The 26713-nt window shown below is 35.8% G+C and overlaps 1 protein-coding gene across 16 annotated transcripts in view; it reads left to right on the top strand.

Moving 5' to 3' along the window:
* Positions 1 to 26713, top strand: part of SLC4A7 (solute carrier family 4 member 7) — a 92820-nt gene that overhangs the window by 60171 nt on the left and 5936 nt on the right. For 5 of the 16 annotated variants that reach the window (XM_058830750.1, XM_058830759.1, XM_058830747.1 and 2 more), the window contains 19 exons: positions 634 to 749; positions 1553 to 1612; positions 2207 to 2364; positions 4301 to 4388; positions 5924 to 6070; positions 7446 to 7549; positions 9080 to 9254; positions 11629 to 11762; positions 12319 to 12564; positions 14907 to 15012; positions 16839 to 17000; positions 17943 to 18056; positions 18495 to 18656; positions 18914 to 19165; positions 21140 to 21208; positions 21654 to 21827; positions 22186 to 22317; positions 23103 to 23194; positions 24960 to 25067. In XM_058830750.1, coding sequence (XP_058686733.1) covers positions 634 to 749; positions 1553 to 1612; positions 2207 to 2364; positions 4301 to 4388; positions 5924 to 6070; positions 7446 to 7549; positions 9080 to 9254; positions 11629 to 11762; positions 12319 to 12564; positions 14907 to 15012; positions 16839 to 17000; positions 17943 to 18056; positions 18495 to 18656; positions 18914 to 19165; positions 21140 to 21208; positions 21654 to 21827; positions 22186 to 22317; positions 23103 to 23194; positions 24960 to 25067 — 2599 coding nt within the window. Of the gene's footprint in view, positions 1 to 633; positions 750 to 1552; positions 1613 to 2206; positions 2365 to 4300; positions 4389 to 5923; positions 6071 to 7445; positions 7550 to 9079; positions 9255 to 11628; positions 11763 to 12318; positions 12565 to 14906; positions 15013 to 16838; positions 17001 to 17942; positions 18057 to 18494; positions 18657 to 18913; positions 19166 to 21139; positions 21209 to 21653; positions 21828 to 22185; positions 22318 to 23102; positions 23195 to 23421; positions 23474 to 24959; positions 25068 to 26713 lie in introns of all 16 variants that reach the window. The other 11 variants (XM_058830753.1, XM_058830760.1, XM_058830751.1 and 8 more) reach the window with 6 other exon arrangements.

Genomic DNA, 26713 nt, shown 5'->3' with positions numbered 1-26713 from the left:
CGTAACAGTTTTATTTTGGTGTGAGTGTTAGAGGGAAGCTACTTGTTGAACTTCAAGAACTTTTTGTGTGCCTCTTCAGCTCAAGTGTATATTCCATATAGTAACACATGGTTGGATGAATAGTGTGAGCTTTGGCTTGTTGATGGAAAGCATGATTTGCAAGCTATCCTTCATGTAGCACACTACTTACCTTTACCAGCTTAAGTTAACTTAGTTGACTACATTCCTTGTAGTTGTAGCCTAAGGCTTGCTGACACTTTTTACAGTTGCAGTAACTGCTACACAGCAGTCTAGAGGTGTTTGCATTTGGTGACTTCTTAGTATGGTGAAGATGCTATATACTAACTACTGAAATGCCAGCAGTTATTTTTTCTGTGATTAAAGTAGCCAGTGTTTTCTGGTGACTGTTCTGCAAATGGCCATCATTTGGGGCAATACTTAATTTTTTTAATTATGTCATTTTTTGACAACACAGTGACTTGTTAACGTTGCATTTTTAATACTAATGTAGGGCACTTACTGAATAACGTGCACTTTTGCGTCAAGCAAGCTGCCACATTGAGTTTTGGTAGTGTTGCACAATCAGTTCATTTCCTGCACCATTTTGAACTTCTCTCCTTTGTTTTAATTTAGGGCTATTGGCATCTCCACAGTCAGCACCTGGAAATTTAGACACTGGGAAAAGTGGAGATGTTAAAGGTACAGGGACAGGAGGAAGCAGAGAAAACAGCACTGTTGATTTTAGTAAGGTAAGTAACATTAAATACCTTAGTGTTTAGCATCAATTAACTATGTAACAAAAACTGTGCTGGTTGTAACTTCCCCTTTAGTTACAACTAAAACATGTGTACCAGGGTACAGGTGAAATAGGTACTGAGAGATAACTTGTGTCACAATATGATCTAGGCTAAATGTCACATTTGTGTGTGAAATTCTTGGGAACTGTTTGATGATCTTCTCAATATTTTGGTAACGTAAGAGTGCAGCTGCTGTACTTGCTCATGCAGATGAGATCTTTTCACTATATGTATTTATATATATTCACTATATTTCTGCTATTAAGGCTCTTATGAAAGCAGTTTTTTACATTGTGTTGTAACTTCTTTTTCTAGGACTTTCTGTTGGTTCCTTTTTTTTCTTTTTTTGTGAAGAGGGCTTTTAAGAAGGATTTGCTTTATATGTATAAAGAGTTTCCTTTACAAAAGTTGTTGTACATCTTAATCATTAGAAACGTATAATACCACTTTCTGAAAGAAACCTTGTAAAAAAATCTAATGTAAGTCTCTTATATTTCTTTCATAAACTAAACTTGTTGGGCAAGTTCCATTGTGGCTGTTACTATAAAGTTCAGCCAGAAGTGTCATCTATACTGTGAAACACCATAAGAAAATTGTTTTGCCAAGTTAAGTAACTTTGTTTAAGGAAAGCTAACTTACACTGTAGTTCTGATCTAATCATGGCAGGTGGCATATATTCCTGCTCCTCTGTCACAGTTTTTGTATTTTTGCTTGGCCTGTCCTTGTGTACACCTGCCTTGTCTCCTGTTGGACAGGAGTCAGCCTCCTGGCACTGTAGTTGTGGCACACTTGGTGTGGGACTCAAGAGGCCATCTGTAAGTTCTCTAGCTAGCAATGTCACTGGTGCTTGTGTGTGTGTGTATGTGAACACAGAGTTCATGTGCTGCACCATTTTCTAATGCACTTCCGTAATTATGTACAGAAATGAAGGTGAAGATTTTCAGCCGTCAAATTCTTTATGAATGAAAAGATAAATATACAAATTATTTTTCAAAATTATAACGTACTTGAAATACGCATTTGTGAAATAACTTACTGCTTTCTAGAAACCATGTGTAATTACATGAACTCTCCTTACTTAATTGTGCATAGATTTTGTTAATTTGTGTCCTATCATGGAGTGTTTGTCATGATAATATTAGAAAGGTGATTATGCAGTTTGGAGTCTTCTAGAATATACTGGGTGTTAGTAATTCTAACTTATAGTAAATAGTTTATTATTATTTGGCTGGCTGGCTGACATTTTCTAAATGTGTTTGTCTTTTCTGTATTGTTGGAAATTTAATTTGCTTTTTAATTTTTCTTTGTAGCATAAATGTCTAGTAAAATTTGATAAACATAATTATGTTATGGAATTTCTGCTAAGCAATGTAAGGGAATAAACACTTGTTTCATCTTTGTATAAATAGGTTGATATGAACTTCATGAGGAAAATTCCTTCAGGAGCAGAAGCATCAAATGTGTTAGTGGGAGAAGTAGATTTTTTAGAAAGACCTATTATTGCTTTTGTGAGGCTCTCCCCTGCTGTGCTTCTCTCGGGTCTCACAGAGGTTCCGGTTCCTACACGGTAAATAAATGCCTGGAAGGTCTGGCTTTACTTATGCAATAAGATAATAATATTTAAGATCTCAAATAGCTGTAAATTTTTATATATATTGTATTAAGCTCAAAAAATGTAGAGTTTTGTTTAACATTATGTTAGTCATTTGCTGCAAAATTTGAAGGAGTGAGATCGGTCACAATATTCTCTGAATGCATAATATATATTTATAGCTATGTATATCTGTATACACACACACACACACATATATACATTTATATACACGTAATGATGATGTCTTAAGCAAGTGGAGGAGTTTAAACTGATACCTGATTTGGAGTAAAAGCAATGAATCTTCCAAGTTTGTGTTGACATTTTAAAGATGGGCATGAAGATAGTTGTAGTTCCCTTTGGTGTGACACAGCTTGTCAGTGGGGAAGAGCACACTAAGTCTAAAGGTCTGTCTAATCTGAACATCTGCTCTTTCTCTACAAATGCTCTGCATATGAATGGCTTAGGTGGTAGAAAACCAATTTTTTTTTTATGTCTAAATCTACATGATTGACATTGGAGTAGTCAATCTGTAGCTGGAATCAGTTTTCAGTCTGCAATATGCTATCCAACCTGGTGCAGTCACCCCTGTTCCCCAAAACCCAAGGATCTCACCTGTATGCTGTGGGTATGTTTACCACAGGTGTTGAAAATATCAAACTACAGGTGTCATGACAAAGGTAGAAGGTAATTTCATCAGTCATCATCGATGACACTTCATTTTCTGTACACATTGTTGTATTGGGCTGTTCTCTGGTGTTTGGCATTTATATATTTACATCTTTTCAGTGGGTTTTTAATGTTTTAAAATGGTCAAAGTGTTTATCTTTGTGATTTTCAGCTTATGCACTCTCTTGAAGGGCAAAAATGTGAGAGTTTTCAGAGAGCAGTTGACAGGAGTGCTCATAATATTTGCTGGGAAATTCCAAAATTTCTGCATAAGGATTACTACATTACTGTAGCTAAAATTATTCTGTCCTAAGTTTTTCAGAATGCTGTAGACTCACAGATCTGGAATACCATACTTGGATTCTGAAGATGCACTCTCAGTTTCAGTTAGGGTAGTAAACTTGGAAAGGAGACAAGTGAGCTTTTTGTACTTTTTGGGTTGAAAGAAGGTGCTGCTTTTTCAGATGTGTTGTGCTTGGGAATATCAGTTTCATGGAATATGGGAAGAAGGTTGTGAAACAAATGACTGAGGTTCACTCTTTGGTTTGTATCCTTTTGAATTTATAACATGCTATTCCTGTTAAAGGTTTTGGTAAGCTTTATATTAGGCACTGTTACTGCACAAGGATCTGCTAACATATGCTGTGATCCAACCCCTAGACTGGATCGGCTTCCCAGAATGTCACTTGCTTTTTTAGGTGCACAAACATCCAAGTTCCCTTCTTTTCCACTGACACAGGAGCAGGATATGACTATATGAGCATGCCCAGTGTATTGCAAGAAGTACAGTAGGTGCATCCTCTGTGTGCCATGCCCAGTCACAGCAGGTGAGGGCATTTAACTCCCATGAAAAGGTGATCATCAGGAAGCCTAGGACAGGTCATAGAGCTCCTAGGCTGCCACTTAAGGGATCTTTGCTACTGGGAATGTCAGAAAGGCTTAGAATCCAGAGGAAATATGCATTGAGCTCTAGTCTGTGAATTTCTACAATGTTTAAGGCATTATAAGACGTTGAAAAATTTGGCTTAATTAAGGGGATATATGAGTAATTTTGGTTTAGGATTTGAGATCCTTCCAGTAGTGATTTTAAGCTGAATCTTTTCACAGTGTTGCAGCACTCTTTGAAGACCTGCAGTGATGAAAATGGTAGTTTTACTTCACCACTGAATTTTTTTTAAACATTAATTTGAAAGACTCCCTCTGAGTGTATGCAGATGAGTAAGCTATATTACCTTCTCCACAGGTTTTTGTTTTTGTTGCTGGGACCAGCAGGAAAAGCTCCACAGTACCATGAAATTGGACGATCAATAGCAACACTTATGACAGATGATGTGAGTGATCTGTTTTAAATTCTTGTAGTTTAAGTCTGGAATGATTTATTTACCAATTCCAGTAAACAATTTGGAGTAGTAGGTTAAAGAAAAAACCCAAGAACTGGTTAAATGAAAAACTGTAAACTTAATTATTTTTTGTGTTACTGAAGTAAATAACAGTAAATTAACTTTCTTCCTTGTCTGTCTTGAAGAAATCCTAAATGTATTTCTGGGGAAAAATTTGCTTTGATATACAGATTTCATTTTTGTGTTAAATTGGTTAACAGAACTATTAAATAAAATTGCATTAGTATGAGTTACTGTGTGTCAGAAAGGACAGAAGCAGCTGTGCAAGTGCTCAGGACACAAAGTTTTAAGAATGCATGCAATTGAGTCATCATAGTTTTTTTTTTTTTTTAATCTAAGCAAGGTCAAATAAATAAAATTAGAATTTTAATAGTGTTTTGAAGTCATATACTTAAAGCCCTATTGGTTTTAAAGACCACAGGAGGGGAACAGGACTTGTTAAGAGTGTTGCCATCTTACTGAGCAAAATTAGGATGTTTTAATTTTGACTTCACATTGAGCGCCACCTACTGAATTGCTGATAATTTTTAAGGTTGTCTAGCTGAAGTGCAAGTACTTTTAACTCTAGAACAATTTGAAGTTTGGTAATGTAAACTAGAAATTTGTCATTTTGCAGTTGGCAACAAGTCTGTGAATATAGTTTTTAGTCAGTGTGAGAACTGAATATTAAAAGCCTGAGTTGCAGCTTCTGATCTTTTTTAGATAGTCTGATCTGATTTTTAGGACTACTTTAGATCACTGAAATGGAAAAAAATAATTTGATAGTTTAAAAGACCTGAGTAGATTTCAGAGATCTATTTTAAGATTAGAAGATTTAATGATGAGATTTAATGGTATTTGGAGAAAAACAGTTCAGATTTCAAATGTACAGAACAATTTAGGATCATCTTCTGCGAGCAGTTTTTTATAGCAAAATAGCATTTATTATCTCTGTGTGTATGAAATGCATCTTGGAGTTCATGTTCTAGAAGTCTATAAAACAGTATCAGATTTTTTAGTAGGATTACTTTCATGTGCTTTTTAAGTAGTCTTCTAAACTTAATTAAGGTAGATGTATAAAAATGCATTCTTAATAAAACTTGTGGTTTGGTTTGAAGCTTATTTGAAGTATTTTTTGTTATGATTTAACGCAGCTTAGTTGTACAGTGGCTGTAGGGAAGAATTATTCAGACAATTGTACATGTCCTGAATATTGAAGATTAACTTTTCATTTAATTTTAGAAATCAACTCTATTCGTTTTGAGTTTGAAGATAAAACTTCCACGTTTTATGGTCTGTAGGAATGTGCATACCAGTAGTTTTTAATTTAAAAGTATGTAAGTAAAGTAAAAGCCAAACTTCTGAAGACCTACCAAATATTTTCCATGCCTTTTTAAAAATAATCAAGTGTAATCATTATATAATAATCAAGTTCCTTTTTCAGGAAAATACAATAAAAACTAATGTTGAGTGCTTTCTTCTTCTAGGTTTTCCATGATGTTGCCTATAAAGCAAAAGACCGAAATGATTTGTTGTCAGGAATTGATGAGTTTTTAGACCAAGTGACAGTCCTGCCTCCAGGAGAGTGGGATCCATCTATACGAATTGAGCCACCAAAAAGCGTTCCTTCCCAGGTAAAAGGGAAAAAAAGGTCCAGTCTGTCTTTGTAGTGAGGGGATCTAAACTGAACATAGGATTTGAGCAGCTGAGTACAGAGGGACAATCACTGCCCTCATCCTGCTGGCCACACTTTTCTTGACACGCGCTGAGATACCTTTGGCCTTTCTGGCCACCTGGCCACACTTCTGGCTCCCATCCAGGTGGCTGTAAAGCATCAGGGAAGTCTCCATATCCATTTTGCAAGAAAAAGCGAATTGTCCATTTAAGTTAGAAAAAAATTGAAAACAAAAAAGAAATGAAGAAGGGGGAAAAAGGTGTTAATTAGTTTTCTGGTATGCTGTTAGTTTTATTTACAATATTTACTTTTGAAATACTGAAATGAGTTGATGTGAGAACGAGGAAGAACTGATGAGAAATTGTACTTGAGTACCTGTTACCAAAATTTACTACTAGTCTAGCAATAATCAGCAAGAATATTTTATGTATTCAAGAACTTCTTTTTGCATGCAGCATTGATTGCAATTTTGTGTAGAATATACTGTTCACAGAATGTTTATGAAACAGATAAAAATTGATGATATTGCTCTGTTGTGATAATGCAGGCTTAGAGTGAGAGCTAAGGAAAGTGGGTCCTTAGAGAGACTTTCTTCCTCTCCTCCCTCTTTTTAATTTACAGGAATTTGGGCCTTCAGGATCAAAAGCAGGGGAGAGACCAGTGCTTTTGATTCAGAAGGCTGACATTGGTGTTGAGTCCAGTGGTGGTTTGGCAGAGTGGGTGGAATAGAATGGGGTAACAGCAGTGCAGTTTATTCATGAATAGCCTGAGGTTACCATGTAACTTGTTTCCAAAATAAGCAGGGCTCAGGGTTTTTTGGAAGGCAGGCTCAGCTGAAAAATTTATGAGGAGCTTGTAAGCAGCTTTCTCGGCAGGGGAATTACTGTTCATTTATATTTCAACTCAATACTGTGTGTATCATAAAAAGAGGTCAGTTTCTGATACATGTTAAACATGTCTGCTCTGGAAGTGGTTGAAATAAAAAGTATCTGAAGATCTGTGTCTCATGGTTGAGCCTCTACTGTGGGTTGAAAATCTAGGCTTTGTTTCATTGTGTTTCAGGAATCTATTTCTTGTAGACACAGGGAAGATTAATACTGTTGTGCAAGGTACTAACAAGGTCTTCTGGGTGGTGCTGTACAGTTGTAGTAATCTGTATTCAACAAAAGATTAGTTTGGAAAATGGAAGACTGCTGATGAGCTGGGAATATGAAAAAGGGTGTGGAAAGCATAGAATTTCTGCACGCTGTTTTGAGTTACATTTTTTTTGTGTAAAGGCAGTCTCAAAGTATTTATTTTCCTTTTTCCTCCCCCACCCCCCATCTCCTCTGTAGGAGAAAAGGAAGGCACCTAAATTTCCAAATGGATCTACTCCTACAGGGGAGGCTCTTAAAGAAGAAGGCCATCATGCTGGACCTGAACTTCAGAGAACTGGAAGGTGTGTTCACTTCCCTAAATGCTAGCTTCCATAAAGAAATAAAAGTGATAAATCTTCATCTTAATGATTGACATTTAAACATTAAAAAATCATGGTACAAGTGTCAGAGCGCATCCTTTGTCCTTTTCAAGTGTTGGATTCTTGCCTGTAAGTGCCAATCTGCTTAAAGTATTTTCAAGCCTCTGGCAATGTTTCTCAACACATTTGCGAAGGATTTCACATAAGATGCTGCCTAATTTAACTAACTGACTTTTAAGAGTTGGATTTTAAATTTTAATCTTCAGGAGCATGCAATTATCATAATTACAGCAGGAATATGCAATTTTCAGTGTTGGGCTAGGTACTAAGAAATCCCATTAATGCAAATCTGTTTTATTAAGTGTATGTGAAATGGAACAATAAGAAATAAAAAGTGGCAAAATGTAGTTTGGTACTGGTTAGCTTTGGGTTTTGGTCAGGTTTCTTCTAGAGATAAAATAAAATTGAAGGAACTTCTTTCAGTTACTATTGTTCTCTGTTAATTCTAAAATATTTTCTAAAGAAGTCTCTAACATTGGAAATACCTAGTTATGATTAAACTTTAATATCTGAAATGAGAGTAGAGATTAAATCAACTGAAAACTTTTGGAGTGTATGTACTGTGTTGTTATCCCCAGAAAGATAAACTTCCAAATCAATGCATCTTTTTCATACATTTCCGAGAAAGACTTTACAACATTTGTGCTAATTTTTACCATTGTGGCATTGCTATAATTGCTTTTTACTGTTATTGTAGACAGTACTTGGAGCTGAAAAGTTCGTTTCTGCTCACAGAATTACCTGTAGATAAGGCTTTTCTTTTCCTTAGGAGTGTTAGGGGATTTTTTAATAATTAAAAATAAAATTAATTTTTCTAAATGCAAATTGATATCTAGTACTTTGGAATCTTTTAAGATTTTTTAAAATTGCTTTTTAAATTCTTGGTAATAACTTACCCACTTGAACTAGCTTAGCTATATTTGGTTGTATACTTACATTTATAGAATATCTGTCTACTCCAGATAAGAGCACTGTTAAAAATTATAGACCTAAATTTATTTATTGAGATAATCATGTGTATGTAGAGAATTCAAATAAAAAGCTAAAACTATATGTTGGAATACTAATATTGAAATGTCTCAATGCAGTGATCTTGATTGAGGTTTAGCATATTTCTCTGTTCCATTGTTTTGAATATTATAAAACAGATTTGACTTAAAATATCATTTAGGTAAAATTGTTTGCAGAGTTACTTTTTCAGTATCTAGCCCATATATAAAAAAAACTTAGCTTTTAAAAATGTGGGTAACCTGCTTGATTATATTTGGAATACTGCTGAATTGGAATAGATAAGATTCTCATTTACATTTTTAATTGTTATGCTTTAATCTGGATTATGAAATAGCTAATTTGTGCCGGCAATAGGCACTGGCAGTCATGCGTAGCCCATAGTTTTAAACTAGCTAGAATCCTTTAGTGTACAGTTTGACGAGTTTCATCTCACCTATTTAGGCTTTTTGGTGGTTTGATACTTGACATCCAAAGGAAAGCACCTTTTTTCTTGAGTGACTTCAAGGATGCATTAAGCCTGCAGTGCCTGGCCTCGATTCTTTTCCTATACTGTGCCTGTATGTCTCCTGTAATCACTTTTGGAGGGCTCCTGGGAGAAGCTACACAAGGCAGAATAGTGAGTACAAAGAATGGTAGTGGCCAGGCTTTTAGACCTTCAGAGGCAAGTCACTGTGTGCATTTGTCTCATTTATTTATACTTGTATTTGAAGAATTTACCCACAGCACTTGATTAGCCTGCCCCAAAGCAGATCTTCCCCAAAAGGTAATTGCTGTGGAAAATGTGAGGAACCTATGTGAACAGGAAAAGATGCACAGGGGAGGTAAAAAAATGTTTATCCTGCCTTATTGGATGAATTGCTTCATGAATTGAGAAAAGGTTTGCATTGCCTTCTTTTTGGCTGCTTAAGAGTAATGAATAGCAGTAAAGGTACACCATCCCACTAGGCCTACTTTAGGCAAAGTCAGAGGCTCAAGGTGGATAGCCAAGAACATGTACTGGCCTTGAGTAGTAGGCCTACGAGGATGATAATAACTGCAGTGTGTGGCCAGCAGTCAGTTTATGAAACTGACAGGATACGTTTATGCTTGCACTAATACATAAGTTGCTCACAGTAAAAGAGTGTCTGAGGTTTATCAGCAGAAAATACTCTTCATTGTAAATGACTCAAATGTAAACCATACGCGTACAAAATTTTGGTAGCGTTATGTTGGGCAGTAGGTAATACCAGCACCTTCTTCACCAGAGTATCATTGCACTTCACTTTCTTGAAATGGGGAAAAATTACTTTAATATCAGCAGTGTTAGTAATTTAATGTCAATTGACTTATGAGTAAACTAGTTTGAAGTGTATTTTCTGTTTTTAAATCTTACCACAATGAAGCAAGGCTCTGTCCTTTTGTGGGAGGGAAGGATGTATTCGGATACGTCCTTTAAGATTCTGTTGAAATCTATAGTGTTAAAAAATTCCGCTTGATACTTAATGAAATTTTTAAGCTTCTACTATATTAAAATCTAGTTACCTGTTTTATCTCTTTCAATTATTGCTGTTGACTCAGATATTTGCTTATTGATGTAGCACTTCAAGCTGATAGAAAATACAGAAATCAATTATGTCTTTTATGTGTGCTGGTTTTGCCACTGTAAATGTAGGAACAATTGCTAAAATGACAATATGAATTTTGAATGTACAATATGCATAATAATGAAAGTACCCTCATTTCAAGGCTTGATTCTCAAACGCCTTCTTTCTTTTAGCTATCTGGAATTGTTTGCGGGTTTGTTCCTGCCTTCAGATACTTGGTGTGCATCACTGAACAAAACATTTAGTTACTGCACACACATGTTCAAGCACAGTAGCTGACATTGTAAGGTACACAGTTTGTCTTTGAAACCTTCCCTCGCATTCTCAGAGGCCATCACCTCCACAGTGCTCCTGTCCCTGCCACCCTGACTGAGAGCCCCAAGGTTAATGCATTGACTAACCAAAAACACTAATTCAAAGGTAATAGAACAAGAGACTGGAATGATGTATTTTACAAAGGACTCATTTTCATTTTTAATAGCCCCAGTTCAGGAAATAATTTTGACCATTTTCAGATGCTTTCCTGAATTGGAGCTCAAGTTTGCATAACTCTGTTTTCTTAGGCTTGCATAATTTCAAAATAGCAAGTGCTTAAAAGTTCCACCAGGAACACTGTAATTCCGTTAGAGGAATCTGTAATCCATGAGTTCTCATAGTGGTAGGTGGTGTAATTAATTATTTTCATATATTTTTGTATTTAAAATCCTGGCCTCTTTTTTGAGGTGCATTGTAACTGGGTATTTTTGGCAGAAAATATTTTAGGAAAACATTTAATTCAAGAACTGAAGTAGATACCTTAATTCCTTGAAAAGAAATGCATTACCAGGTGGGACATTGGTTTACTGTTCATCTATTTTTGGTGTCATGTATACATAAACCAGTATTCTTCAGTAATTTCCCCTGCACCTTTGCCTGTCAGTTTGGTTATTTTATTTTTTTTTGTAATGCTTGGTTGACTGATGCAGATTTGATACGGCACACTTGTAGGTATGTTGCAATATAAATATCTATTTTCTTTACAGAGACCTTTAATTCTTTCTGTAAACAACATGTTGAGTAACTATTTTCTTTTTTGTTTGTTTTTTTGTCTTTGTTTTTTAAAAAGAAATTGTGTAATTGTTGGTATGCTTTTCCTCCAGAGCTAGCAGGACTAGTAACTTGTTCTCATGGTTTTGGATGGCTTTATGTTTCTCAGGGGTGAAGTTTTCAAAATCTTGTCTATGGTATTGTTACTGCAAAACTGTGTTAAGTTACTCTTGTCTCAAATGTGCATATTAATTGCAATGTGTTTACATCTTGTCTTGTTTCTAAGTTAATGCGTCTTAAAGCTGTATTTATAAAGATTTGAGGCTAAAGGCTAACCTGAAAGGCAGCAAAGTTACAGCAGTTTTTTTTTCCCCCAAACAGAGTGCAATAGAGTCTCTCTTTGGAGCCTCATTAACTGGGATTGCCTATTCTCTGTTTGCTGGGCAACCTCTTACTATCTTGGGAAGCACCGGACCAGTTCTAGTATTTGAAAAAATATTATTTAAATTTTGCAGGTAAGTGATATTTATATTGGCTTGATGCACTTTTTAACATTCTAGCCTGTTACAATAGCTGTAATTGAAAGCAGATGTGCAGTAAATGTGTACGTCCATGAAGGTAAATACGGTGGCAAGAGACTGAGAAATTGATACAGTTTGGTAAGACTGTGAGGCACTGACAAAGCTGAATGAGAAAATCAGTGATAAGAAGTGGCAAGGACTTAAAGTTATATTCTGACTATGTGAAGTTGTTGGCTTTACTTCTGCAGGGGTAAGCAGAGATCAGTCTGCCCTCTAGGGGAAACCATCTGGGTGGTTCTGGAGAGATCCATCCCCATGATGCTTCCCAAGCTAGGTAGTTGCACTGTCAATCTTAGAAACACCTTGCAGTGTTGCTTTGCTTTGGTGGGAGATGAGACAAAGAAAATTTTCTGCTTCTGTCAGAGTTAATATCAAGCACGGGGAAAGTGCTGAATACCTATAAAGCTTGGCCTCAGTGTCTTTTTCAAATAGAATGTAGTACAGGTGGGTTTTGGCTCAGTTAATGCTCTTTGTTTCTTTCTTCATACAGGGATTATGGTCTTTCCTACCTCTCCCTGCGAACTAGCATTGGTCTGTGGACTGCATTTCTATGCATTGTGCTTGTAGCCACAGATGCAAGCAGCCTCGTGTGCTACATCACTCGATTTACTGAGGAAGCTTTTGCAGCGCTCATATGCATCATATTTATTTATGAGGCATTGGAAAAGCTTGTTCATTTGGGAGAAGTGTATGCCTTCAATATGCACAATGATTTGAATAAACTGACTTCATATTCGTAAGTAGCAAGTTTCTATCTGTTAGTGAAATAAAGAGGAGAATACAGAGAGACATATTGTTTCCTGATTGGCAGTGGATACCACTTCCAGGAAGGGTTGGAGGAGTGCTAGGGGTGATATGCTCATGAGAAACTTAAAAAAAAAAAAAAAATCTATTCAGGATGCTGTGGAATTGAATATTCTGTGTTAGCTATGAGTGGCTGGAAGGGATAAAGGGCTGTGACAAAGCCTGCTTTAATATGCAGTGTCACTAAAGGTTAGAACATTACTTCTGCCTTTCTACTTCTAAGAAGTATAGTTTCATGAAATAGAATGAGTTGGGTTACTAGCTCACATCGGCCAGATAGAGATCCTGCTCACTGTTGCTCAGAGAAAACTGCACATTTCTCATAGTTTAAATGAAATCTTTTAAATACTAGCACTCCTCTCCTGTTGGAGATGTACATCCTCCAGCTTTAGTTGTACCTGTGTGGTCACAATGTGGGTGAGGGGGCCCCCAACAAGGTCATCTCCATGCACCTAGTGTGAGGGTCCCTGCTAGTTGCACTGGGCAGTCATTCCCCAGTTGGAGAGCAGAATACGCTCTGTCCTGCTGGGCAGCTGCTCTGCCTGGCCAGGACAGCGATCATCTTGCACACAGCATGACCTCTAGCAGTGTCAAACCAGGTTTGGTCTACTGCGTTTCCCCTCCAAGATCTCTGCTCGCTTTTACAGTCATTCGGTGCTTCTTCAGCACTTTATTTCAGAGGAAATGGCAAACACCCTCAGACTGCTTCTTGTGTTCATTCACACTTGACTTCCTGTCTTAACAGCTGTTAAGACCAGGCCACTTTGCCAGGACTGGGCTGTGGGAGGACATTCACTTCCTTATTTTCCCCTTTCTACTGGCTGCTCATCCTTCTGTTTCAGTGGCTCTGGGTTCTCACTGGACTTCTCTGTGGGCCTGTTAAATGCACTGATCTGGCAGAAACTGTACTGTAGGTCTTCTGGCACTTGCCACCTGATTGTGTTTTGCCACAGACAGGCCATGAGGGTCGAGACGGGAAGGTGGGATTTTAATTTGGTTTAGTTCTATGGTTTTTTTGGGACATGGCACAGTGTTCAGCTTGGGTTTGTCCTGCAGTTTTTTCTCTCACAAAGCTGTTAGAAATCTAGCTGTTCACAATTGCTTTCTTCCTCCTTTTACTTTCTTTTTCTACCCACTCTGTAACCTCCAGCAGGGAAAAGGGTGTAAAAGCAGAATAAGCATGTTCAGTTAATTGAGCCACAAGACAATTTCAAATACACTTGCATTTTCTCTGGGTGTGTGGGGTTTTTGTTTTTTTTTTTTTTTTTCTTTCTATTTCTGAATTTCTTCTTATCTACATGGTGGCATACTTTATCTTCATTGCCTTTGTTGAGAAATTTGTCAGTCTTCCTTCAGCATGCTTGTTCATGTTGCTGCCTTAACCAACAATTAATGATGTTTTCTGTCTCATCATGCTTATGATTGCAATTCCTTTCCTCTTCCAATGATTCTGTGTTGTCAACTACTTTGTAGAAATTACTGCTTTCCACTGCTTTCCTATTTCCTTTTGCTGTTACTTCAGAATTCAGTTAACAGAAGAAAATTTGTTTATGTAGTATTTTTAAATTCCCCAAACATTGTGCTTTGCAAATCTAGGTTCTTTTTGCCCATGAACATTCAATGTTTTTTCCTTCTTTATTTTCACACATCAGGACGCAGATTTTCCCTTCCATAATTCACTGGGGATTTTTTCAGTGTCTTTAGTGAATCTCATAGAAAAAGGAGACTTATTTCTTGCTTATTATAACCTTCTCCTCTTCTACATAAATGTTCATGCGTTAAGCTTACAAGTTGGTGTATTTGAGTATCTTTATTTAAAAACATTCCATTAAATCAATATTCAGTCTGTTGTGTTTTGGGTTTTTTTAATCTTACGTGTACTTCTGTTAACCTGTCTGACAGAAAGGATTCTGCAGTCCAAATTTGCAAAATGCTGAAATAGGGACAGGCATTTTACTTCTACAAACATATTGCTAAATAAGTCTGTATACAGTTGCTTTAAAGCTGAGCACTGTAAGCATTTATACCTTCAGTTAGCTTACTACATAGTCAAACATGGTGTCTTTTTTCAGGGTGACCTGATTCTTCATTTCTGCCACCCTCCCAATGGTCCTAGGTCATGTGATGTAAGGAAAAGCCTTGTACTCTGCTTCCTCTATAGAAGTTTGGGATAAACTCTGGTTTAAACTCCTCAGGATTTTTGAATTTACTTCAAATTGCTCCATTTTTACACATGTGGCTTAAAAGCATGTAAACTTTTTTTCTTCTCTCCAGATGTGTGTGTTCTGAGCCTGAGAAACCAAGCAATGAAACACTGCATGTGTGGAGGAGTTTGAATAAGTCTGGGGAAGATATAGCATGGAGTAATCTTACAGTTTCCGTGAGTATCTGAAAGCTATACATATATATCTGTGTGTATGTGTGTGTATAAAAGATAAATACCTGCACGGTAACAGTTTTGATCAACATTTTTTCATCTGATTTTTTTTTTTAAATTGAACCCAGACTGTTTTCCTTAAAACTGCATTTTTGAACTCAATTTCTTCCATAAGGCTTTACACAATCATTGTAGAGGATTAGGTGAGCGAGTCCAGGGAAGTAAATGCTAATGTAAGTGTCTGCTTGGGGTAGCCACCTTAATACTCTTAGGTACCTCAGTCATCTTCCTGCAGGTGAACATGATAAGGCAAATAAACAGGAGTTTGCTTTCTTCCAGTTCCTGAAAGAAATACTTTTAATATGATGTGATGATGGAATTTGTAGTTGAAGTGTGATAGCAAACACATTTTGTTAGACATTGGTTGGTACAAAATGCCAACAGAATCAAATGAACTACCTAAATATCGATTGGAAGAAAATCATTATTTGAAATTGAAAATAACTATTTAGAATAGCTTGAAACCATTAACTTCTGAAGAGGATATTTTATACCAATATCTAATTTTGTGTGTAGGTGAAGAGTAGGAAAGATACCATGTGCAAGTGTTCTGGAAGGCTTTTAGAGAGAAACACTTTTGCTGATAAGTAGTTTCTTGGGCAGTGGAATAAATGCATCTGTGTGCAGCCACTTTGCTTACCCTGGCATCTGATTCCTACCTGTATCTTGAATGATTGGGGTCTGCTGAGGCTTTTGTTATGTTTGCTGGGTTGTGTGCCTACTTTGGCCATCTGAGGCTGATGAGAACAGCAGTGGATATCTGTGTATGAGGTCCCCTTGTGTCTGCGTGTAGGCATTCACACTAAAGCACCTCTTTTGCACAGCAGAAATTCCATGTAAAACCTCAGTGCTTTACTTGACTTGCAGCAGGACTGGTTTTTATGTGCTACCAATGGCTCCTAGTTTCCCATAATCATTTAGGATGGCAGTTTCTTTTGAACTTAGTTTTTATATTTGCTTTATATTTATTATTTATTTTATGTGCCTTTTCATCTATATGCCTTTTCCTCTAAAGCATCTTTACTCTTATCTGAGAGACAGAACTGATCCAGAATTTGGTATTATCTTATAATCAAAGTATATTAATAGTGAGAACTGCCATAAGATAAATTTTCAATAAATTAATTAATAAATTAGGTTGGTGCAGTGCTGCTTCCAGATACTTTACTTACTGGCTTGTTGCTTCCTTGCACTCCATATCTCTAACTTTTTGCTTTGCATTTCAATAAGTCTTTTGGATAAGTATTATCTAACTTGGTTTTTACTTTTTTATTTAAATGCATTTTTTACAATGCTTTCCTACTTTGCTAGAAACTTTTTCTTGTGGTTTGGGTAATCTTATTTTATAAGACTATGTTTTTTCCCTTAACTGAAAAACACAAAATCAAAGAGATAGGAGAAACTGAGGAGATCCTTTTTTATGTTTGTTAGCTTAAAGTTGATGTTGGATATTCTCCTTTTCCTGGGCAATCTTTCAATGCTTTTAAAAACAGAATAGAAGTAATGTGACTGTAAAGAATTTTTTTCTTCTTGGGCGTCTCCCAGCATTTTGGCATCCTGAAATAATCAGTGGTGGCTACTGTAGCTTTTCTGGAAAAGACAGCACAAATGCCTGGCTTTTTCATGGTGAGGTAGTGATGGAGGAGGGAACCCTTTTTTGGAATTATGAACTTGATTCTCAAATGTGTTTTATATATAAAAGTTGGAAGCTTGGTTGAGTGTACTGAATGAATAAAACATAGACATATGAAGAGTTTTTGTCTTTGCAGGAATGTTTAGAATATCATGGTGTGTTTCGTGGATCAGCTTGTGGCCATCATGGACCATATATTCCAGATGTTCTCTTCTGGTCTGTCATACTGTTTTTTGCAACATTTTTCCTCTCCTCTTTCCTTAAGAAATTCAAGACCAAACGCTATTTCCCAACTAAGGTAATTCTGATTAGAGACTAGACTGTTGTTACCTTGTAATATATACCTTGGTATAATTTAATGCATTTGAGTTCTGTCTAGAGAGATTTCTTTTAAGACAGGAAAGGAAATTAGAACCCAAAAGTCAGCCAATAATTAAAAAATTTAGAACATTTGAGGAAAGAAATCATCTGCAGAAAATTTGGTGCTTATTCTGTATTTTTGTAGAGTTACAGCAAGATATTCTAAATTTTGGAAGACCTGAGCAGTCCATCTCCCCACATTAATCAGTGTTGCCAGGTATCATTAGCAGAGAGAATAGTGCTGCTTTTCTCCTCACCTAGCCATACAAAGCAACTAGTTGCTTTCCCCGAACTACTGTCTGTTGGGTTTTGAGTGGTTTCTCAGGGGATTACTACTTCCAACAGATGCCAGTGTGATGATTCTTTTTAGTCTGATTTATGTAATTTCTGCTAGGCAAAATAAAGCGGTTAGATCTATTATAAACCTCAGGTCATCCCTGTAATGTCTTCCTAATGTTTAATAAAGTTATCTTTGATAATATGAATTATTGCAAATCATCCACCTCGTATTGATTAAAACATGAAATTTATGAATATTACTGACCTAAGGTATCGGGGACTAGCTGTGATGGCTGAGCCTTGTAATGGCATTCAGGGGAGAAGGAAGATGATGGAGTTGTTTGAAGTAATTTGCCTCTTGCAGTAGACCACTTTTAAATGAGTGAACAGCTGTACAAAATACTTGTCTTCTGCAGTTTCATACTATGCTGGCAGGCAGCTTAAATTTTAAAGTAACAAGAAAAAACAGATAATGTTCAATGGTGTTGTATGATATAAATAAATTTCACTTTTTATAGGGGAGAAAAATCATTTTTCTACATGTGCAAATTATAATGGTGAAAAAGTGCGACTTAACACAAGTCTTTTTTTTTTTTTATAGGTGCGTTCCACCATCAGTGACTTCGCAGTATTTCTGACCATAGTAATCATGGTTTTGATTGACTATCTTGTAGGAGTACCCTCTCCTAAGCTTCAGGTTCCAGAGAAGTTTGAAGTAAGACACGAAACCTTTTGAAAAACATAACTTTTAAAATACTTGCAATTTTATGAAAAGTAGAACAATTGAGTTGTATAGAATCAGAAATTTCTCTTTTTTGGTTACAATGTAGTTGATCAAGTAGTTTCTCTTTTCTGTTCTGGATATATGTCTCATCTGACAGAAGAAATTATGGAAAAAGGGAAGTATTCTTTTGTGCAAATGTGCAATTGATATTCTGAAAAATTTAATGGATTTGTTTTAATTTTTTCCATATAAATGTCATGTTCACCTGTAACAGCTAAATCAGTCTTTTGGTCAAAGCATTGGAAAACAACCTAAATGTATACTTAAGAGACTGATCTGTTATGCAGTGAAACTGTAGTCATAAAATCTGCATTCTGTTTTAGTAATTTAATTCTCATTGTTGATGGGTTGGTTTTTTTTTACTTTCAGCCCACCCGAAAAGACCGAGGATGGTTCATAGATCCCCTTGGAGGCAATCCTTGGTGGACACTCTTGATTGCTGCTCTTCCTGCTTTACTCTGTACCATTCTCATTTTTATGGATCAACAAATAACAGCTGTTATTATAAACAGGAAAGAGCATAAACTGAAGGTAAAAGTAATTTTTACAGAAGTCTAATGTTGTGTAAGTCAGATTTACTTGAAATCAGATTAATTCTGCAAATTTGTGAAATTACCATCAGCTGCTAAATATGTGTATAAATTGACTAATCAAGAACAAATATACTTTCGTGGATACTCTCAAAGTATCTGACTTTTGTAGTTGTAGGTTATTCACCTGCTGAGTTAGAAATATGATATTGTATAAGTAGAAAGTTTTTCAAGTTATTTGTTTGCTTAATTTTACAGAAAGGCTGTGGTTATCATCTTGATCTGCTCATGGTTGGTATTATGTTGGGAATATGTTCTCTCATGGGCTTACCGTGGTATGTTGCTGCAACTGTCCTGTCTATAAGTCATGTTAACAGCCTGAAAGTTGAATCTGAATGCTCAGCGCCAGGAGAACAACCAAAGTTTTTGGGGATCCGGGAGCAGAGAGTGACAGGATTGATGATTTTTGTGCTGATGGGGATGTCAGTGTCCATGACCTCTGTGTTAAAGGTAAAAGACAGTTTTTTCTAAAATATTTTCTTAATGCTTTTGATTTTGATGTTGTGATTTAACATTTCATAATGAGGGAAAGTTCTGTTATGTTAAGTAAGATATGCCTGGACTTGATCTCAAATTGCTTTTTTAGCAACAGGTGTTAGTTGAATAGAAGCAATATGGAAGGATGCAAGAGAATGAAATCTGAGAAAGCTAGGAATGTAGTGAGAAGTGAAGAAGGAAACCTTTTCCTTTGTTACCTGATTTTCTGGTCAGCTCTTTTTTAGTTTCTTGGTTTCATGTTACCTAAAAACTGCAGTTTTTATGTGAGTGCATAAATGGAGAGCGAAAAAGATTGTGATAAAGAAGTAAAGTTGAGTAAAAGTAATATAGTGTAGCAGAAGGAACAGAAACATTGCTTTAAAAGGGAGAAATAACATTTTTCACTTCTTATTCTTTCGCTTACTAAACTTCATGTGATTTTTAGTGTCAAGATTATTTTATGCATCATCACAGTGTAATGGTGATTAAGCAGGTTGAGTTGTAGCATCAGATTACACTTTATCTCTTAATTTATGTCCAGAGTGACCTTTCAAAGCCTCTGTTGGAAGAAAATTGCTTAGTTCAGTTTTTTGCTCAGATTTATTAAAATCTGTTCAGGTTCTGCTTTGTTGTTTCAAATCCAGTAGTTAAAAGGAGAAACGAAAGAACTTTTTGTTGCCAGAAATGCAGATATTGCATAACTGCTGGTGTTGCTAAAGAACTTTGTAAAAATCTGTTTAAACAAAGACAGATCTCCAGTAATTTCATAAGAAATGTAACTTCTCAAATTTAGATAATGGGAAAGAATAATCCTGTAAACATGCAGCTATAGTTTAATAAGTAGTTATGTTTTATAAATTTTAAATAGTTGACCATTTGTATGTCTATTAAAGAGTGTAAAGGTCTGAAGAGAATAAGGCCATAGCAGTTACTAAAATGAAGTATTCAGATTTGACAATCTCTCATTAAAATGTTACCAAGAGCTCTGTTGTATAATGCGAATAATCCAAATCAAAAGCAGAAGCACTGAAATAGATTGATTGTTGCTCAAAAGAAGAAATTAAAAGTGCTGGTTGCTGAAGCAAAGTGTTTTAAACCGCATATTTTAATTTTTTTTTCTTAGAAACAAATACTTTTTGTTCTATAGACCCAGGGTAATTGGAATGGAATTATTACTCTTTGCTCTTTAAGAAATGGTTTACTTTATCAGTGTGAATGATTGTTATTGTTCAAAAGAAAGATTTCACATTGTGTCTTGGCTGTCCTTTACTGGATGCTTAATGAATTCAAGAGCAAAGAAGGCTTCACTGCAGAGGTTTTGATGCAAGTGCCATTGAAATCAGTGGACAACTTCATTATCTTAATAAACTTAAAATTATATAAAAATATAAAGTCACACTGCACAAAATTATATAAGCTGTCTATTATATATTAAAATTTAAATTATTATAAACATTATGTTTAATAAGCTTTAAATTTTTCTTCTTACTAGAGCAAAACTTTGCTTTGAATGATTAGCAGATTTTCATAGCTCACTAGGTATTGTGAGGGTTTTGTATTGTCTGCTCCAGATATGCAAGTGTTCAAAAGGAAAACTTAATACTGCAATTTCATGAAGTTGTACAGAATACAGTAGTCTTGACTTAGTTCCTATCAAATAGCAACATAAAGCACTATATTTAGCATGAGTAGAAATTTTGGTTGCAACCTACAAAATTGAAAGAATGGGCAGTCAATGCAGAACTACTTTTTTATCCTGGTGATAGCCTTGTTCTAGATTATTTTGCTGCTCAATGATACATACGCATTCTTTTAAATAGAGGCCCTCATTTCACTTAAGTAAAATATAAAGTGAAAAATAGTGTGGTCTGTGCCTTTCACTGATACGGACTGCTCTCTTATGTCATGTTGATACCACTTTTAACTGTGGTGTTTTTTCCTCCCTAGTTTATTCCAATGCCAGTTCTGTATGGTGTCTTTCTTTACATGGGAGTATCTTCATTAAAAGGCATTCAGGTAAAGTCTGATTTTAATGAGAAGTTCGCTTTTGTTTAACACTGAATGAAAAGGAAACTGTAACACCCTACATTATGTGAGCTAAAATAAAATTGTTCCATATTGTCTGAATAGCATGTAGGATAATTTCTTGAGCGCCATGTTCGGGTATTGGTTCTTACAATATTGTCTCCATTTGTCAGTTCTCTTTTATTTATTCTTTCAGTAGTGTACCTGAGAAACAAATTTTCTGAAATATTCTGGGATTTTTTACTTTTTTGTTGAGGGAGGGGGAAAGAAAACCCCTGCAAAACAACCCCTATTTCCACCCCCTTGAATGTTCACTGTCTTTCATTAGTATTTTATTTGGTATTATCTTACAATTCTGTAGTCCCCTAAAAATGATTATTTTCTTCAGGAGAGGCAAAAAATAATTAACTGAATAATGATTTTATTTTCCATGCAGTTTTTTGATCGTATAAAACTGTTTGGAATGCCTGCCAAACATCAGCCTGACCTGATTTATCTACGTTATGTGCCACTCTGGAAGGTCCATATCTTTACAGTTGTTCAGCTCACTTGTCTAGTTCTGTTGTGGGTGATTAAAGCCTCTGCAGCTGCTGTTGTTTTCCCTATGATGGTAAGTTTTCTAGTTTGCCAGTTAATAATTTTTGTACAAGACTACTACAGTGTTACTCAGCATCTCTTCAGAAGATGTTTGCTGCCTTTAAGAAAGGAGGGAGTGGGAAAGAAACAAAAAGCTCTTGTAGTACAAGCTTTTCACTTTTGAAACACAAAGACTTTTCATTTCCTGAAAACAAGCAATTCAGTTCTGATTAGCTTTTGAAAGTGGAAATTATTTACCTTTGGGGTAAGATAAAATCTAATACTAGAAAAAAGAGCTTCACTTACAGTTTTGGAGTGTTCTCAAAGTGTTTGTGTATTTTTGTCCATTTGAATAGTTTAATATGAAGTATTTTGTCTGTGGTTCCCTTTAGGTTCTGGCTTTAGTGTTCATTCGCAAACTCATGGATTTATGTTTCACCAAAAGAGAGCTTAGCTGGCTTGATGATCTTATGCCAGAAAGTAAAAAGAAGACAGAAGATGACGAAAAGATAAAAGAGAAAGAAGTAGGTGTGAAAACAATCAAACTGAGCGTGTTATAAATTTCTAGGAAATACTTTATGCAATTTAAAAGAATTTTATGTGACCTGAGCATATGACCTTATATACCTGATACACATTTTGAAATTCTTCACTAATGAGGTGAAGTTCTTTACTAGCAGAACAGATGCTGGTGGTTAACAAATTAAGTGTTTCAGTTATGCTATTATGAACTATGATTCTTACTTGTGACCAAAAATTTTCAAGCAAAGTGAAAAAAAGCAGCTATTAGCACAAAAATGTTGGGTGTTTTGTCCTTCATCAGATTACAAGAAAAGAAAATGCAGAGAAAGGAGAAGGAGAGGGAAGTGATGGTGTAGGATTTCTTAATTCTGCTTTAATTAGTCACAAAAGTGTTCATAATATTAGGGACATTTTGCTCTGCGTGTCTGTAGAGCAGTCATTAAGCTCAACTGCTAGTTACCTATAATGCAGTAATGTAGCTTCTGTAACTTCTCCATAAAGTCCTGCCTTGCTGTACACAACCTGGATGAGCTCCTTGCGAAGCTTGTAACATCCTCCTTCCCCAGTCTCCCATGTCCCCTTCCTTAATAAAACACTTCTAAGAGGAAAGGTCATAAGCTCTGTCTCCTGCATTCAGCTGTGGTACCTACACAGAAGTGTCTCTTACCCCTTTGGAATACCTGTCATATAACTAGAATAACTTGAGATAATAACTGAATAACTTGAGATACTACTGTGCTTTCTGCTACATGATTAATTTGACAAACTTCTTACTTGGAATTTACAGGAAGCAGAGAGAATGTTTTCAGAAAATGACAGTGTACACCTTGCATATGGAGAAGCAAATCTGGATTTTCCTGTAAAAGCCCTGAAGTACAGGTAAAAAATAATGCATGTGTTTAAAAGCTCTTTCATCAGAGGCTGTAATTTGCTTTATATTAAGTTGGTTGTGTATGAGTTGAAATAAATTTTTCCCCCAAGCTGGTAACTTAGCTGTGATTAGGAAATATGAAGATATATCTCATGGTGCTACATTAGTATTTCTATATTGTGTTGTTCTTTAAAACTGCATCTTAATTATAAATTTACATGACCATCTTGAACAGATCAGATGACTCAATTTCGACCAGCTGCACTAAAGGTGAAGAAGCGTCCTTGGTCAGTTTCTATGGAATACTTGTGTGCTACTGTGCATGAAATATCGAGCATTAAGCAACTAATAGCATCAGTTGAGCCATGTGTTTGCCAGCCACTTGGGTTTTTCAGAAGAAATCTAAGTGTGTAATTATTTGGTTTACCTAAGTGAGGGCTAAAGTCATCATTTCTGTGGTACAAAAACCCCGTTTTACAAGCAACCCTTTTTATTTTAAAAGGTTATTTTCTGAACATAAATGTTAGAATACGTTCTCTTCCAGAAAAGGAAGTACTGTAATTTCAGTCATGGAAACTCTTTCAGCTTGAGTAGGCATTTTGTCTCAGCTGGTGTCTCCCTTACTGGGGTTGTATTTAGCTGAGTTGTCAGGTATTCCCAACTGTTTAAACACAACCTGAAGATGTGACAGATAAATATCTTACAAGTTTTCTTTTCCTCTCTAAGACTAATGGTTCCTAGGTTAAAATTTGCCTTCCTATGGATCTAGGGTAGTACCAGGCATGCACTGATGAGAGTTGGGAACAGACAGAAATTTGGATTAGACAGATATTCCTGCTGAGTGCTGTTGTCTATTCTGAGAGCAGGCTTAATAAGACTTAAGGAACTCAAATGAAAATGCTAAAGCTTTTTAAAAAAACATTTGAGTTGCTAATTGCTCTCATTGTAAAGCTGTGATTTCATCAACTGTGTGTGTGTGTTTGGTATGTATTATGCTGCCTTATATGTCTTCCGGGGATCCCTGAGGAAAAATGGCTTTGAAAGTTTTTTCTGCCATTTGAAAAACTTACAGATGACCTGGGGTAGATTCTGAAGCTTAAATATAGAACAGAACAGAAAACAGACCTACAGGCAACACCTAAGTTTGCTGTAACTATAATATGTGTGTAGGACAAAAACGGAAATAGGCTTTAAAATTTCACCGTCTATGAGGGTAAACTTCTGCAGCACTTGGGAGGGGGGTGATCTGGCAAAAGAACCTTGCAAAATATCTAATAAGACTTTAGAGGAAAAAAATCTGTCAAGATTGAAATTTCTAGATTTTTAATAGTTTCAAATCTCACCTGATTTTTAAAAATTTTATTAACTTGTGCTCTTTTGCCCATGATTATTTCCTAGAAGACTCTTAGATTAACTGATTCATAGAAGTCTTAGCACAACGGTGTGATTCAATTCATTATTTCTGGGCATGCAAAATAATTTTGTGAAGTTAGGTAGGGGTTACCTCTCAAGTATTCTCAATATCTTACTGGTATTTATGTGAAAAACTGTTTTGAGATTATGAACTGTTTTGTAATTATGATAGTTCTAGTGAGTTAAATTTTCAGGTTTTTGTTGAAGTATACTTTTAAGAGATTACTTTTAAGAGATAACTCAATTCGTGGCTGTGTAAATATTGAAAGAAGGCACAACTGATGTAAATTATGAGTGACAGTAAGTATAGCAGTGTTGCAAAGAACTGAATACTAACCAGAAAGTATGTTTGTTCTTTAGCATTGATCCCTCAGTTGTAAACATATCAGACGAAATGGCCAAAACTGCACAGTGGAAGGCTCTTGCCATGAGTACTGAGAATGCCAAAGTAACCAGAGCTAACCTGAGGTAGCTATAATTACTCACACCTTTTCTAACTATTATCTTGTGTTTAGCAGCTGTACGTGTATTTATTGAAATATATCTTAAAATATGAGTATATGTGGTTCACAAATCTGAATTACTGACTTCTTACTTTGGAAGAACTTGAATTTAATTTTTGTCTTTACTCTGAAGTTTATCAGTTTCTGTAAGGAATTATTTTATTACTCTTTTATTAAATACATTATTTTAAATAGTAATTTTAAAATTATGATTTATATATTTAATACAAGTGTTTACTACTCTGATGAGCTTAGGATTTCTAATAGAGTGTACATGAGCATGGGAGTGGTTTGATCCTCAATAATACAAATTCCACTGAGAATAAAAGGTAAGTACAGCACTTTCATTGTTGCTTTGTACTGCTCTAGGATCTGCCCTGTTTTTGTGGGTGAGTGCATTGCTTGGATTGCTTTTCCTCAACTGATTTTTAATATCTAAAAATTAAACCTGTCTCAAATACTATCTTCACTGAATATGAAATATACTTGAATGAAGTACATGGACAGATTGATTCCTCAGACTGTGAGCATTCCCTTGAGCTGACATGCATCTTCTATGCTGGCCAGTAGTCTCACCTCTGTGAGCTCCCCATCAAAGAACAAAGGCTGAGTGTGACGAATCACTGCTATTCTATCTTAATTTCTTTACTGTCTGGCTGAATCTGTCTAGGGAAACAAACCAAAACATGAATATTTATGCAGAATATCCCCCACTTCCTGAAAGGCTTGTAATTTATAGGGACTGGTATCTGTGGACTGCTCCACATTCATGCATCTATAGCTTAGTAGTTTTTGTGTAGGAAAGGGGAGGATGGGCATGTTTGCCTCAGAAAACTAAACCTAAGCAATCCCGTTGTCTGTTGTGTACATCTTCTGTTGGCTAATCCCTTTTAGCCAGTTCTGTCAGAGGAAGGCATATTTCAGAAACACAAAATTGTCAGGTTTTGTATAAAATTACATCTTAGTAAAAGTGTTCATAGTAAGGAAGGAGTGTTCCTACTCTGTTCATGGCTCTGTCCAAGCCCATCTCAGGTACTGCTGGAAACACTAGTAGTGACTTAGCACTTGTACACCATCTGTCTATTCACCATGTACATTGCTCCAAACTAGGCATGGAAATATGTGTTGTTTTGGCCAGACAGCAGGTCAACCAAGGGTAAGGGAGACCGAAAGAACTTTGAGGTATATTGGAAAAGCTTAAGAGACTCATGAGTGCAGGCATCATTTCCAGTGAATGTCTAGGCTGTATTGTCTAAACATTTAAAAAATGTTAAGCACATGTTTAATTAAAACATTTCAAAAACTTGAGTACCACATGACCAAAAGAAGACCATTAAAGAGATAAGAGAGTATGTGTGTCAGTATACCTTCCTTATTTAATAGATTTTTTTTCTTTCTTGCTAAATTCTCAAAAGGCCATTACAGAATTTTTGGATGATTCTAGTGCATTATCTGATAGCCACTGGGTGTTTAAGGCTTTAGGAGACATATTTTGAAGCCTGTATTTCTTCTTCCAGAAGAATTAAGATGTTTAGGTTTGGTTTGCAGGCAGTTATAAGTTAGTACTGTTTCATCTCCCACTTTCCTGTTTTCCGAGTAGGTTAAGTTAGT

Source organism: Poecile atricapillus, chromosome 2, assembly GCF_030490865.1.
Source record: "Poecile atricapillus isolate bPoeAtr1 chromosome 2, bPoeAtr1.hap1, whole genome shotgun sequence".
In the NCBI taxonomy this organism is placed as follows: domain Eukaryota; kingdom Metazoa; phylum Chordata; class Aves; order Passeriformes; family Paridae; genus Poecile; species Poecile atricapillus.
The sequence above is the reverse complement of the archived record's forward strand: the minus strand, read 5'-3'. Positions and strand labels throughout refer to the sequence as shown.